This window comes from Pseudonaja textilis, chromosome 16, assembly GCF_049901715.1.
Source record: "Pseudonaja textilis isolate UNSWEBS1 chromosome 16, rPseTex1.2, whole genome shotgun sequence".
Lineage (NCBI taxonomy): Eukaryota > Metazoa > Chordata > Lepidosauria > Squamata > Elapidae > Pseudonaja > Pseudonaja textilis.
In genome coordinates this window covers 4,072,433-4,087,157 of record NC_142005.1, presented here as the reverse complement: position 1 = coordinate 4,087,157, position 14,725 = coordinate 4,072,433, and the positions used below count along the sequence as shown (strand labels likewise).

Sequence of the window (14,725 nt, the reverse complement as noted above, 5' to 3'; positions counted from 1 at the left end):
ATATGTGGCCCTTCCATTTGGATTAGCCTCTGACCCCAGGGCCTTCACCAAGGTCCTCGCAGCGCTAGGAGGAACATCTCAGGAACATCCCTGTTCGCCTCCAGTGTTATCTGGACGATATTTTGATTTTATCTCCTTCCGCCCATCAAGCAGTTATAGACACTCAGACCACATTAATATCCCTACAAGAGTCAATTAACACCATCGACTCGGATAATTCATTTAGGGGCCGTTATAGATACGGTGGAAGGCGAGGTTTATCTGTCACCAGATAGACTAAATAGCATTCAAAAATTAGTCAAGGAGATCAGGTCGTTTAAGAGGGTGTCCTTATTGGATCTATCAAAATTGTTGGGCAAAACGATATCATGTATTTCTATTATCCCTTGGGCCCGTCTCCACACTAGATCCCTCCAGTGGTTCCTGCTACCGTACCAGAGATCCGGCCGAAGCAACTCCAAACACAAAGTCAGGGTCCCACCCAAGGTCCTCATGTCTCTCCTCTGGTGGTCCAAACCGGTCATCAACAGAGGCTGTCTCTTCAAGGAGCCACAAAGGCTCACCATCACCACAGATGGTGTTTGGATGGGGAGCTCACGTCCAGTCGCTCACAACCCAAGGCAGATGGTCCGACATAGAACAATCATGCAGCATAAACTGGCTGGAACTTCGTGCAGTACACCTGGCCCTTCGCAACTTCCTCCCCCAGGTACGCGGTCAGCACATACTGATTCTGACAGACAATGTGACAGCCAAAGCTCACATAAACAAATGGGGGCACACAGCCAGCCAGCAGCTCCTCCCACCAGCCTCTAGGAAGTTAAAATGCAAAATACCTTTGTCCTTTGTACTCCAGCTATGGGTAGCTATTTGTCAAGACTTTGTACCCATCCCAGAGTTACCACAAGAGAAACCCAATGTTACATCATTGACAGCGTGGATAACCCAACTCCAGTTTACCTAGCCGGTTACCTGTAAAGCATTAGATGATGCTCATCAAACTCATAAAAAACAAGCAGACAAAAAGAGTGCTCCACAAAAACCGTACCAAGTCTTCTTGTCCACTAAGTATTTATGAACAACCCAGAAATCTAAAAAATTGGGACCTAAATATGTGGAAGTTTTCCCAATTGTATGAATTGTGAATCTGGTTGCAGTGCAATTACAATTGCCAAAGACACTTAGAAGGATTCACCCTGTCTTTCATGTCGGTTTGTTAAAACCTGAACATACACCCAATTTGCGACCTGACCAGGCCGCCCCACCTGTTCCTCTTTTGATTGAGGGCGAGCAACATTTTGAGATTAAAGAGATTCTAGATTCCAGGAAACAGAGGACAACTCCAATATTTAGTGGTTTGGAAGCATTTCCCTACTTCTCAGTCAGTATGGGGGAATGAATGTGATGTCAGAGCCCCTAAGCTTATACAGGCATTTTGTTCGAAATAGCCTGACAAACCCTAACTCCTTTTTTTTTAATAAATTTTATTGGTTTTTAAAAACAAACGTAAACAAACAAAACATAAAAACATCAAGCTATCTTTCATAGGTGTACATATACTGTGCCGGTTGGTTTACAAATTGTTTTGTGCTTCCATTTCGTAGTCTTCGATTACAATTGCATTACATATAATCTCATATTGTCAATCAAAAATTAAATACCTTAGTATCATTATTAATCATTTGACTATACTTTTATTCATTCATGTTTTACAAGATAACCATAATTTACTTAGTTTATTTCATAACAGTTCGTATTATCATCCCAAATCGATCCTAAAATCATTTTGTAGATATAATAAAAAAGAAGTACATCTTTATTTATTTATTATTTTCTAAAACTCTACATATTTCATTACTGTACTTTATTGTCTAACCATTGATAGAAAAGATCCTAAATTTTATAAAATTGTTTATCCTCTTCTCTAATTTCAAATGTCAATCTACTCATTTTAGCACATTCCAATATTTTCTTAATGATTTCTTCCTGTGATGGTATTTTCTCATTTTTCCAGTTTTTAGCAAATACAATCCTAGCCGCTGTTAATACATTTACAGTCAGGTATTTCAAGTCTTTACTATATGTTTCAGGTAAAATTCCCAATAAAAATATCTCTGGTTTCAAGTCTGTATGGTTTTTTGTCATTTTTTCCAACCACATATGGATTTTAGTCCAGTATTTTTTAGCATCCGCACAAGTCCACCACATATGGTAATATGAGCCAGATGTCTGATGACATTTCCAACATTTTTCGGATTTATTCTTGAACATTCTTGCTATTCTTGTTGGGAAAATGCCACCTGTAAAACATCTTATACAAATTTTCTTTATATGCTGTTGACATTGTCATTTTATAATTTTGAGACCACAATTTTTGCCATTTCTCTAAATCAATCCCATATCCAAAATTCTTCCCCCAAGCAATCATAGTTTCTTTAACTTGTTCTTCTATTTTAATTTCTAATAAATATCCATACAATTTTTAATAACCTTTTCATCAGTACCTGACAAAATCTTATCTAAGTCAGTAAGTTTATCATAGAAACCTTCTGTTTTAGAATCTTTATCATACCTTGAATGTATTTGTGCATATGAGAACCAATTCATCTTTATACCTCGTTCCTCTAGTTTTTGCATAGATTTAAGTTCACCCTTTTCATTCAATATTTCACCATATCTAACTGTTTGTTCCTAACCTTATAGGATAAGAAAATGCTTCAATGGTCGATAGCCAGACTGGAATTTTCAAATAACATTGTCTTTTAATCTTCTCCCAGTTTAACCACAGAGACTCCCGTACTATAATGTCTTCTAAAATACCCCTGTGTTTTAGTTCCTTTGTAGTACCATAAAAAAGCATGCCACCCCAACAACAAATCATGTCCTTCTAATGTCAACAATCTAGTATTTATTAGTGTTATCCATTCCTTGATCCACATCAAATTTGTAGCTTGGTAGTACAACTCCCAATTAGGCAAACCAAATCCTCCTCTAATTCTAGCACCTTGCAAAAGTTTTAACTTTATTCTCGCTTTCTTACCTTGCCATATATATTTCAACACAATTTTATTTAAATCTTCAAAGTAGTCTTTTCCAATTTTATGATGGACGCTTTATCTAGATTGTCCCAATATAACAGTGTCCGCCCAGAAATGATCCATCCTATTGTTCCTACAAGGCAACTGGCTGCCCCAATGGTCACCAAAGCCCAGAAAAAGGGGGATGTTAACCTTTCAAATGATTTAACTGTACAGTTAAAAGAAGTTTTAAAACTGGATGATTGATTCTTAAGCCACTCAAATGACTGTACTATTTGAGATGGTCTAGCATGGGTGGGGGCCAAGTTATATGTACCAGCTAGCCTTAAAGCAAGCCCACGATTTAAAAGCCGCTGGACATTTTGGTTTAGTGAAAACCTTACATTTGGCCAAACAGCAATTTTGGTGGCCAACCTTGAAAAAAGACATAGAAGCTTATGTACCTAGTTGTCCTATTTGTGCTTCAGCCAAACAACTACCTGGAAAACCTGCTGGTCTACTGCAACATATCGCTAGGCCGACTGCCCCATGGAAGGAAATTTCCATGGATTTTATAGTGGAATTGCCTGAAAGTGGGGGAAATACAGTCATTTGGGTGGTTACTGACTTGTTTTCCAAGCAGGTACATTTCATACCCTGTTCAAAAATCCTATCTGCAAAAATGTTGGCTAAAATGTTTATATTTGTATAGAATACATGGTGTTCCTGAATGGATAATTTCAGATATGGGGGTCCAATTTGCATCAAATTTCTGGAAGGAATTCCTGAGGTTCTTGAGGGGTTAAACCAATGGGGCCTGTGAGAGAACTCAGTATTGGAACAATATCTTAGATGTTATATCAATTATCAGCAGAATGATTGGTCAGACCTACTGCTTTTCGCAGCGGCGGCTTATAATAACTCTGTTATTTATTTTCTCGGAACAACACTGTGGCCGCCAGCTGAGGCCTGGCAGGTTGGATGAAACCTCACTCAAGGTTCTTATCAATAAACAAACACAATTCCTCTAATTCTCGTGATGTCATCAAATACAGTTTAGGCTTAGGGAGCTTCACCCCTGGCAGAATCTCAATGCTGCAATGTGTAGTGGGGGACCGCATCCAACGCTTCCTCACTAAAAAACCTCCCTTAAGTCTCGATACTCTTCAGGGATTTTTTTCTATCCCACAATGCTTTCACTGCCCATCGATGCCAACTCTGTGGAATTCTGGGGCTTTCTTAGAGACAGCCCCTCCCGGCTTCTGGGGGTTGGTCTGTGCATATGCACAGTAGCCCTTTCCTCCAATTCACTTGGGGATTCCATTTCCTAAGCCAGGGCTGTCCAAGTAATAAGGGGCGCTCCATCCCAGGGGCCACCATGAAACCCAATGTCTCTCGATGCCTCCCCATTGACATTTCCACAGGCTCTGTTAGAAAATGAGCAAGGCCACCCCCAGCTACTGATCCATCCAGTTGGCAAAAGGCTACGGGAGTTTTTAAAGTTCTTAGCCTCAATCCCAGTTTCTCCACGACTTTAGAGCTAATTACACGTCTAGTAACACCCAGAGTCCAGCAGGGCCAGTGTTTTCCCCTGGGGGCCAGAAGTTGAACATAAGTTGCCTCCAGAAGTTGTGGGAGCTCCATCACTGGAGGTTTTCAAGGAGAGCCTGGACATCCATTTGTCTGGAAGGGTATAAAGTCTCCTTCTTAAACAGCGGGCTGGACTAGAAGACCTCCAAGGCCCCTTCCAACTCTGTTAAGCTTATGAAGTAAGGCACACTCCAAAAATTCAACAAAATCATTGTTGTGTAAGTCTATAACCCAACATGAGTCAGGACATTTTGTGCCCAAACTGGCCTGTGCGATCATCTTCAGACATACCACATCAAGGTGACCACTGATGTTGAGCGTTTCATCAATGATTGTGGATGAACAACATTTGCTGTTTTTGCATCGAATATTAAACATAACCCAGAGCTCCCTGTTACGACCAACTCTTTGAGTCTGATTTTGGCCTGTGGCTAAAATAAGGCCCTTAAAAAAAGTTTCCCCCGCTCCCCTCCAATGAGTAACTCCTATCTTGTAGTCATTGCTCGTGGCTGCTATGGCTGTCCCAAAGGCGTTAATGTTGGACCAGTTTCCATCTCCGTAGGGGAAGTTGGCATTGCTTCCTTGTTGGCTGGACCAGCGATCGCCTGTGATGCATTTCCCAAAGATGTTGTTTTCATGGATGCTGACCACTGGCTGCCTCTGTTGGTAGTCATGTTGCAGTTGATCTGGTAGATCTCACCATTTTCATTGGTCAGGATATACAGTCCATCTATATCAGCAGATATATAGAGATAGAGATAGAGATAATGAAACATCTGCAAGGAAAAAGCTCAGAGAGTACCAAGGACCCCTGCAGTCTTCCTCCTCACCAGGGTTGGGGTTCAGTTTTTTTAACAACTGTGTGCGTGGCTGAGTTGGGTCATGTGACTGGGTGGGCATGCCCAACTCAACATCAGTCATGTCAAAGGACGCTTCTCATCTGGCCTCTCATGTCAGTGGGGATGCTGCAACAGTCATAAGTGTGAAAAATGGTAATAAGTCACTTTTTTCAGTGCCATTTTAACTTTGAATGGTCACTGAATGAACTGTTGTAAGTCAAGGATTACCTGTACAAAAATACAAAAAGCTTCTTTGCTTGCAAAGAATACCAATCATTAGATTAAAAATATCTGCAAGCCAGAGTTACAAATCAGGTGCCAGAGTACCTTGAGGAATGAAAATAGTTAAAATGCAGTGATAACTATCAAGCAGCCAACTTTTGCTCATAAAGTGAAACACTTTATCTTTAGCAGAGAGGTCATTTAACTCTCCAGAAAAAGCACACCCAGGAAAAGCAATCCTTAGATCCATTTGTACCACTTAATGACACCAGCTGGTCTCACTCACCTCACAAGATATCCTAAGGAAATCATCCAGATTTAAGGAAAGGTGACATGCCCTCCAGAAAGGCAGTAAAAAAAAAACCAGTGCCAAGCTTGCACCCTGCCTCTTGGAAGTACACCCCAAAAGGACAGTGCCAGATACCATTAAAGAAGTGAAGGAAGACACCCTCCCCAGATAAAAAAAGAAACCATGAGGCAGGAAAAAATTCAAACACAATGCAAATAATTAAATCACAACAGTAGCTGTTCCTTGTTGTAACTGAATAGGGAAAATTATCCCACCAATAAACACAGGATTAACTTTCACCAAGCACAGAATTAACCTTCACCAAAAACCAGTTTTAAACCAAAACTCATAAGGAGTATGTAAACTCACATTTGAATGTCAATCTTTCTAGCTAGCCAAGAAGCCTTGCTGAATGTCACTCATTTTGGTTCCCTGTCACTAAAAGCTTTGCTTCATTATTCAATCATTTCTTCAACGTGCTGATTGTCCAGGGAAATAGCAGTGTAAAAATCTTAAAACAAGTCTTCCCCTTTAAGAAAGTCAAGCCCCAGAAGCTCTGGAGACAGTCTAGGCTGTCTGCCAAGAATGTAATAAGAGTGGAAAAAAACAAAAGGAGGTTGCTTCCAACTACCGGTTCTGAACTGCTTAGATTTTAGAAAGTTAACAAGGGGTTCTATAGAACCGGATAGAACTGGTAGAATCCCACCCCTGCTCCTCAACCTCTCCTTCTTCTTCCCTCCTCTTCTTCATTTGTCCTCTTCCTCCTTCTTTCTTCCTCCTCCTCTTCCCCCTCCTCCTCCTCCTCCCCTTCTTCTCCTTTTTTCCTCCTCTCCCTTCCTCTCTTTCCTTTCCACCCCCTCCCACTCCTCCATTTGTCTTCCTCCTCTTCCTCCTCTCGTTCCCTCCTTTCTTTTTCCTCCCCCTCCATTTGTTTTTATCCTCTTCTTCCTCCTCCTCTCCCCCTTCCTTTACTTCTTTCTCCCTTCCTCTTCCTCCTTCTTTCTTCTTCCTCCTCCCTTCCTTCTCCTCCCCTCCTCCATTTTTCTTCCTTCGTCATCTGCTTTTCATGTTCACAAACACTATTTCATAATAACCAATTTACATAAATGGTAGAAGATAATGTCAATTTTGAATTATAATGGTAAAGTGAGCTGCAATGATTCCAAACTATATAACTAAGATCAATACAAAATTATGTTAATAGAAATTAACTATGGCTGGCTGGGCAATTCTGGGAGTTGAAGTCTATTTTCAAGCTGCCAAGGTTGAGAAAGTCTGGTTAGATTCTCATTGTCGGCATGATAAACGGGGCTGAAAGTTTGCTGACCTCTGGTATGTTAAAAAAAAATGTTCCCTGGATTTTGAGCAGAACTTTGTCTTAACAAAGCAGGAGCCTCCAAATTTGGTAACTTTAAGACTTGTGGACTTCAACTCCCAGAATTCATGGCTGGTCCTGGGAATTTTGGGAGTCGAAGTCCACAAGTCTTAAGGTTGCCAAGTTTGAAGAGCCCTGTAATAAACGATCAGAATCAGAGATGGTATCCAGCCGGTTCTGACCAGTTCTGGAGAACCGGTAGCGGAAATTTGGAGTCGTTCAGAGAACTGGCCAATCCCACCTCTGACTGGCCCCACCAACCCCATCTCTTCTCTGCCTCCCATTGAGTCCCAGCTGATCAGCTGGGTCTTCTTTGGTTGCCCTGCACAGGAGAATGGAGCTGGAAAGCCGGTTAGTGGGTGGGGAGGGATTGGGGATTTTGCAGTATCCTTCCCCTGCCACGCCCACCAAGCCATGCCCACAGAACTGGTAGTAAAAAAAAAAAAAGGAATCCCACCACTGATCAGAATAGGGCTGGAAGGGACCTTGGAAATCTTCTAATCCAGCCCCCAGGAGACCCTACACCATTTCAGATAAGTGGCTGTCCAGTCTCTTCTTATAAACCTATGATTAAACTCCCACAACTTCTGGTGGCAAGCAGTTCCACTGGTTGATTGTCGTCACTGTTAGGAAGTTTCTGCTTAATTCCAGTTGTTTCACTCTTTGGTTAGTTTCAATCCATTGCTTCTTCTACCTTCTGGTGCTTTGGAGAATATAGGTGGACCCCCTCCTTCTTTGTGGCAGCCCCTCAAATATTGGAATACTGCTATCCTGTCACCCCTAATTCTTCTTTTCTTCAGACTAGCCAGACCCAAATCCTGCAACCTTTCTTCTCAGTCTCCAGGCCTTTGATTATCTTATTTGCTCTTCTCTGAACTTTCCCCAAAGTCTCAACGTCCTTTTTTTGTAATGTGGGGACCAAAACTGGATGCAGGATTCTAGGTGTGGCCTTACTAAGGATTTATAAAGTGGTACTAATACTGCCCTGGTCAATACAGATTGACCATGGCAGGGATGGCCATTGGTGTGTGTGTGTGTGCACCACAAAGTCAAAATGGCAACCACAACCATGCAGTCAAAGCTCTCTCCTCCTGGGGTGGGGTTCAACCCATGTAACAACAGGTTTGGTGAGTGCACATGAGCCAAACACGCGCTTTGCGCATAGCATTTGCGCATAGTCTATGATCAGCTCTTGATACTTATCTTCTACTGCAGCCCTGGTGAGTGAAGCAGCAATCCATTGTGCTGTGCGAATCGGCAGAGCTGATTCGGAACACGGAAATAAAGGACAGGAAAGACCGGGGTCGGGGGTGAGCGGGGGCCCAAATGATCACTGGAGCGACTGGTTTGTCCGCACTCATCCGAACCAGTAGAATCCCACCCCTGCCCTCCTCTCTTTCCCATGCCTCGCAGTGCCCATCATGGTCCTAAATACCCAGAAGCGGAGAGATGTGACGGGACTAAAGCATCCTCTTTGCTCACCTGGAGCCTCTGGCATGGTAGCCTTGATTTCCTTGCAGCTCTGGTACGGCTTCTGGGGTTGGCCTGGCTGGGAGGGCTGGCAGGAAGACCCCGTTTCCCATTTCCTAAGCAGGCCCTGGAGGTCTTCCTTGGCTTTGGCGATGCAGCAGCCGACGGCTGTCGAGACAATACCCAACAAAGCATAACTCAACAACCAAGCCGGAAGGATGTTCGCTACCCACTGCTACCCATCGGCCACTGGGCATTACTTCTATTTGATTTATTTATTTTTAAAATTGATTAGCCACCCATCTTACCATCAGGTGAGGCTGGGGGGCTTATAATATTAAAAAGATAAAACTGCATGTAGTAGAATAGAATAAATGAGCTGGAAGGGACCTTGAAGGCCCCCTGCTCAAGTAGGAGAACCTATAGTATTTCAGATGTGACTGTCTGGACTCTTCTTAAAAACCTCCAGTGATGGAGCTCCCAGAACTTCTGGTGGCAAGCTGTTCCAGTGGTTAATTGTTCTCACTATCAGAATATTTCTCCTTAATTCCAGGTTTCTCTCCTTGATTAATTTCCATCCCTTATTTCTTGTCCTGCCTTCTGGTGCTTTGGAAAATAAGTTGACTCCCTGTTGTTTGTGGCAGTATTCTTTGTGGAAATACTGCTATCATGTTTCCCTCAGTCCTTTTCACTAGAGTAGACATACCCATTCTTGGAGCTAAATTGCATCAGGTATCTTAAACCCAAGGTGATATGTGAACGCTAACAGAGTTGGAAGGGACCTCGAAGGTCTGCTAGTCCAACCCCTTGCTCAAGCAGGAGGCCCTAGGCTAGACCATTTCACACAAGTGGCTGTCCAGTCTTTTCTTAAGAATCTCCAGTGATGGAGCATTCACAATTTCTGGTGGCAAGCAGTTCCACTTGTTAATTGTTCCCAATGTTAGGAAGTTTCTCCTTAATTCCAGGTTGCTTCTCTCCTTGATTAGTTTCCATTAGTAGTCCTTGACTTATGACCAGCATGGAGCCCAACATTTCTGTTGCTAAGTGAGACATTGGTTAAGTGAGCTTTGCCCCATTTTAGATCTTTCTGGCCACAGTTGTTAAGTGAAAGTTGGTAACATGGGTGTTAAATGAATCTGACTTCCCAGTTGACTTCACTTGTCAGATGACCCCAGGACACTGCAACTGTCAAGTACATGCCAGTTGCCAAGCCTCTGAATTTCGATCACGTGATCATGGGGATGCTATAAAAGTCGTAAGTGTGAAAAATGATCATAAGCCCATTTTTTCCAGTGCCGTTGTAACTTCGAACGGTTACTAAATGAACTCTTGTAAGTCAAGGACTGCCTGTACCGCATGTAAGACCTTGAGGGCACTATCCTGTGGTTTATTTATATTTATCTTTTAATGGCTTAATGGTTTTAAAGATTTTATTTTCAACTGTCAGCTGTCTCACTGTGTATTACCCAAAATCCCATTTGTGAGATTGGCCGCTGTAAATAGGTAAATAAATTTGTTTTTTTTTTCCTATCGCATATCTGTTTCAGTTCGTTCTTTTCCTGAAAACAGTCTGTGCCAGCAGCTGTACCCAGGGAGATGTTTTCTGGTATGGCGTTAGGCGTGTCACATTTCCCAGCTTTCAATTTCCAAACATTAGGCATGCTCAAACATTGTGACATGCCTTGGTAATTGTAAATATACTTTGGTTACTTTCATATAATTGAAATGTGCTTGGTAAACAACTATGTAAATATCATAAATTTTCAGACCAGCAATTCCCTAGTACATATCAAAGAACATTATTCTGTGTGTAGCGAGCTTGGCGGAGGATATCTTTATCATTTCACTCCAGAGAAAGGCTCAAAAACAGGAAAACCTGCTCAAGTGATGGCAGATAATCTGATGTATTTCAAGAAGAAGAAGAAGAAGAAGAAGAAGAAGAAGAAGAAGAAGAAGAAGAAGAAGAAGAAGAAGAAGAAGAAGAAGAAGAAGAAGAAGAAGAAGAAGAAGAAGAAGAAGAAGAAGAAGAAGAAGAAGAAGAAGAAGAAGAAGAAGAAGAAGAAGAAGAAGAAGAAGAAGAAGAAGAAGAAGAAGAAGAAGAAGAAGAAGAAGAAGAAGAAGAAGAAGAAGAAGAAGAAGAAGAAGAGAGGCATTGACAAAAGCTTGAAGGCCACGGGAGTCGATTCCACAAATGTTAATATTGGTCATCACTGGAGGTTTTCAAGAAAAGACTGGGCAGTCACCTGTCTAGAATGGTACAGGATATCTTGCTTGAGTGGAGGGCTGGACTAGAAGACCTCCAAGGTCCCTTCCAGCTCTATTCTATTCTATTCCATTCTATTCTATTTTATTCTATTCCATTCCATTCCATTCCATTCCATTCCATTCATTATTTCATATTCTAGTCTATTTTATATTCTATATTCTATTCTATTCAATTATTTCATATTATATTCTATATTCTATCCTATCCTATTCTATTCATTATTTCTTATTCTATTCCATTCCATATTCCATATTCCACCCCACTCCATTCTACTCTACTCTAAATAGTGGCTGTGGAGATGGTTCCATGTACTGGGTGCTCTGCTGGAGCTGATCGACTGGTCTGAAGGTGTATATGAGCCCCTTTGACGTGCAAATTGATTACAGCAGAAATAAAGAAGTTCACTGACAAACCGAGGCAAGGACCACGGTGGCCCCATCATCGTGCCCAGTCATTGGAGAGATGTGTGAAACAGATCCCAGGGGCAGCAAGCAGGAGAAACGCGAGCGAGGGTTATATCAAGAGGCCAAGAAGCCAGTCCGGTGGCTGATGTCGAAGAGCGAATCAAAACAAGACTGGATGGAACTCGCTGGAACATTTTTGTAACAGCGGATTCAAACTCTTGGTGTAAAAACACATACTATTAGAACCCCTCACTGAATGTTTTTTTGCAAAAATTAACTTTCAGTCTGTTAAAAGACACACTCTGGATGTGGCATCTCTTCAATTATTTGAATTCCTTGCCAAACCTTCTGTCGATGCCACCAAAACTTTTTTCTATTGATGCTACCAAAATACACCCTTTTGTAGGCCAATCCCATCCCTCAGCTCAATCTGTACCCAACTGCCATTCAAGACGTTGCTACAGGTAGTCCTCGACTTACAACCATACGTTTAGTGACCGTTCAAAGTTACAACAGGACTGAAAAACTGACTTCTCACCGTTTTTCACACTTACGATCATTGTAGCTTCCCCTTGGTCACCTGATCTTCCAGCCCCAGGATTCAATGATTCTTTGAGAACCCACTTTCCCACAAATCCACCGGTTAGTCACTCACCTGCAGGTTGTGCTTTTGCAAAGGCAGCCCAGGCCAGCAGTAGAAGAGCCAAGAACATCATTGTGGATGAGCCTCTAGAGGAAAATGTGAATTAATCTGTCTGTAAATTAAAAGCAAAGATGGGGTCCTTTAAGAATCTGTGCAAAGGCACAATTGCCCAAGAAGATGCTGCTGGCACTGTTTGATTGTTGTTGTTAAGCATACTTTGTGTCTAATCCATCTTTTTGCCAACTTCCTGGAACACATTAAGAGCCCCATTGTTTTTCAAATTCTGCCCAGGTGCCAAGACCCAGACTTCAACTAACAGCAATAATCATTTTAAATGGTTTTAAGGTGTGAAATACATATTTCAGATTTGATGAGGGAATTGGGCTTGGATTATTTTTTTTGTCACAGGAGTTCTGAGAAAAATATTAAATCACTTCTGGCAAATTACCAAAAGTTTTCTGATTTGAAAGACAATTTAGGGCTGGTTGAAACAGAAACATTGCAGTTCATACCGCCTTTTCTGAAGAACAGATCTTTTTTTGAGGAATAAACAGGATTTAAATCTCAAAATACTTGGCCACTTGGTTTTTGTGGTAGATTTACAAGACGTTTTTGGATCATAATCCTGTGAGTTTGGCTTATAAAAAAATTGTATTCTTTTAGATGGACAGTGAGAGCAGTCAATCAGTGGAACAGAAGTTGCCTTCAGAAGTTGTGGGAGCTTCATCGCTGGAGGCTTTCAAGAAGAGACTGGACTGCCATCTGTCAGAAATGGTGTAGGGTCTCCTGCTTGGGTGGGGGGGTTGGACTAGATGACCTACAAGGTCCCTTCCAACTCTGTTAATCTGTTAGATCGGGAGTCTCCAAGCTAGGTAACTTGAAGACTTGTGCGTGCTAGCTGGGCAATTCTGGGAGTTGGAGTCCACAAGTCTTCAAGTTGCCAAGTTTGGAGAGCTCTGATATAGATGGAGACTTTGGGAAAAGTTGCCACAAAAAGAAGCAACCGCAGAGGATCGTAAAAAGCAATTAAAAGATTTTTGGGGGACACGATTTAGGTAAGGCACTGATTTAAGACTGGTTTGGGAAGCAAGTAAAGCCTTAATCTGATGAGCGAAATCAGCTCAGTTCTGGAATTGCACAGTGCAGTGAGCAATATCACCTCGCCATATGTTAAATCAGATTTTAAAAAATGTAATGATGGTTAATATTGTAATATTAAGAAATTTATGAATGCTGGGCTTAAGCTGGTCTTTGGCTGTTGGGTTGAGCATGCTGTGAGAACACAACCTTCAATCCCCATGTAACAAATGTCTCCATTTTTCTACTACCATAAATTTAAAAAGGCATACTTTAAATGTTGCGCATTGCAGAATCCATGCTTGTTCCTGGCTTTTCCATCTGCACCCCAATAATCAAACCCCATTCACCTTCCTGGCAAATTTCTGACTCACCTGATCAAATCTCCAGTGTTTCTTTGATGAACGCCTTGAGCACAGGTTTGTCTTACCTGGACGAGGAAGATCACTTCGCCTGAAGAAACCAGGAAGTTCAAATCAGCCTGGTCTTCTCGCTCGGGTTTATTAAGCAGCTGGATTTCGAAATTCACCTCCCCATCACAACAGGAAATGAAAACCAGGAAGTCCTGAAATGAAGAGGGGCTGTTTACACCCACAAAATAAAAGGGTTTCAGGAACAGTTTTGGCCAATACAGAAGTCAAATAAATAGGATAATCTTGGTGCTGTATGAGCTTGGTGGTTTCCTAGCAGATGTTGTTTTAATTACAACAGAATAACAGAGTTGGAAGGGACCTTGCAGGTCATCTAGTCCAACCCCACTCCCAAATAGGAACCCTACACCACAGGGGTGGGATTCAACCAGTGTTACTACTGGTTCGATACTTATGTTTTATGCATGCGAGCGCGCTTTGCGCACATACGCGCTAGATGCGTGCTATGCACGTGTGTAATACAATGAACGCTGTGCCTCCCAGACAGCTGATAAGCACTGCGTGTACGTGTGCAGTGTTTGAAAAATGCCTTTTTTAAAATTGATTTTTCAACTCAGCTCTGCCATGTAAAGCAGCTGAGGTTGAAAAAAGCAGGAAATAAAGGTCAGGTAAGAGCCCAGGCGGGCATGTGGGCCAAAAAGCAGCAGACACTGAACCAGTTCTATGTCTGCTGCTCTTCAGAGCTACCGGTTCTACAGAGCCGGGCAGAACTGGTAGCATCCCACCATGGGTGGGATTCAAATTTTTTAACAACCGGTTCTGTGGACGTGGCTTAGTTGGTGGGTGTGGCCAACTCAATATCACTCACATCGAGGCACGCATCTCCTCGCCTGGCCTCTCATGATTGTGGGGATGCTGCAACAGTCATAAGTGTGAAAAAGGGTCATAAGTCACTTTTTTCAATGCCATTGTAATTTTGAATGGTCACTCCACATAAGCAAAGTACCAGCAAAGGAGGGGAAAAAAACTCCAGAGAAGTTCCTGAGACAGGAAGTCTAGTCCTGCCAAGAATGTAATAAGGGTTAACGGAGAGGCAGTTTCTGTAAGCAACACCAGAATGTTTCCTTCCTGCCTTCCTTACAGGATTAGGCCAGTAATTTCT

The 14,725-nt window shown here is 42.1% G+C and overlaps 1 protein-coding gene across 1 annotated transcript; it reads right to left on the bottom strand.

Moving 5' to 3' along the window:
- Nucleotides 1–1,479: 1,479 nt before the first annotated feature.
- On the bottom strand, nt 1,480–13,777 carry LOC113446690 (intelectin-1-like). Its single transcript, XM_087914256.1, has 4 exons — nt 13,567–13,777; nt 12,128–12,201; nt 8,815–8,970; nt 1,480–5,337 (listed from the first exon to the last, which is right to left on the bottom strand). Exons 2-4 carry the CDS (start codon nt 12,186–12,188, stop codon nt 5,120–5,122), a joined length of 435 nt encoding a protein of 144 aa, XP_087770382.1. The 5' UTR covers nt 12,189–12,201; nt 13,567–13,777; the 3' UTR covers nt 1,480–5,119.
- Nucleotides 13,778–14,725: the final 948 nt, after the last annotated feature.

Excerpts from the sequence above, each read along its gene's own strand:
- LOC113446690 (XM_087914256.1), bottom strand. The coding sequence starts at position 12,188 with ATGATGTTCTTGGCTCTTCTACTGCTGGCCTGGGCTGCCTTTGCAAAA. Across the intron at positions 8,971-12,127 it reads TGCAAAAGCACAACCTGCAG|CCGTCGGCTGCTGCATCGCC; the intron begins GTGAGTGACTAA and ends TTGTCTCGACAG. Across the intron at positions 5,338-8,814 it reads TACCATGCCAGAGGCTCCAG|ATGGACTGTATATCCTGACC; the intron begins GTGAGCAAAGAG and ends CTGCTGATATAG.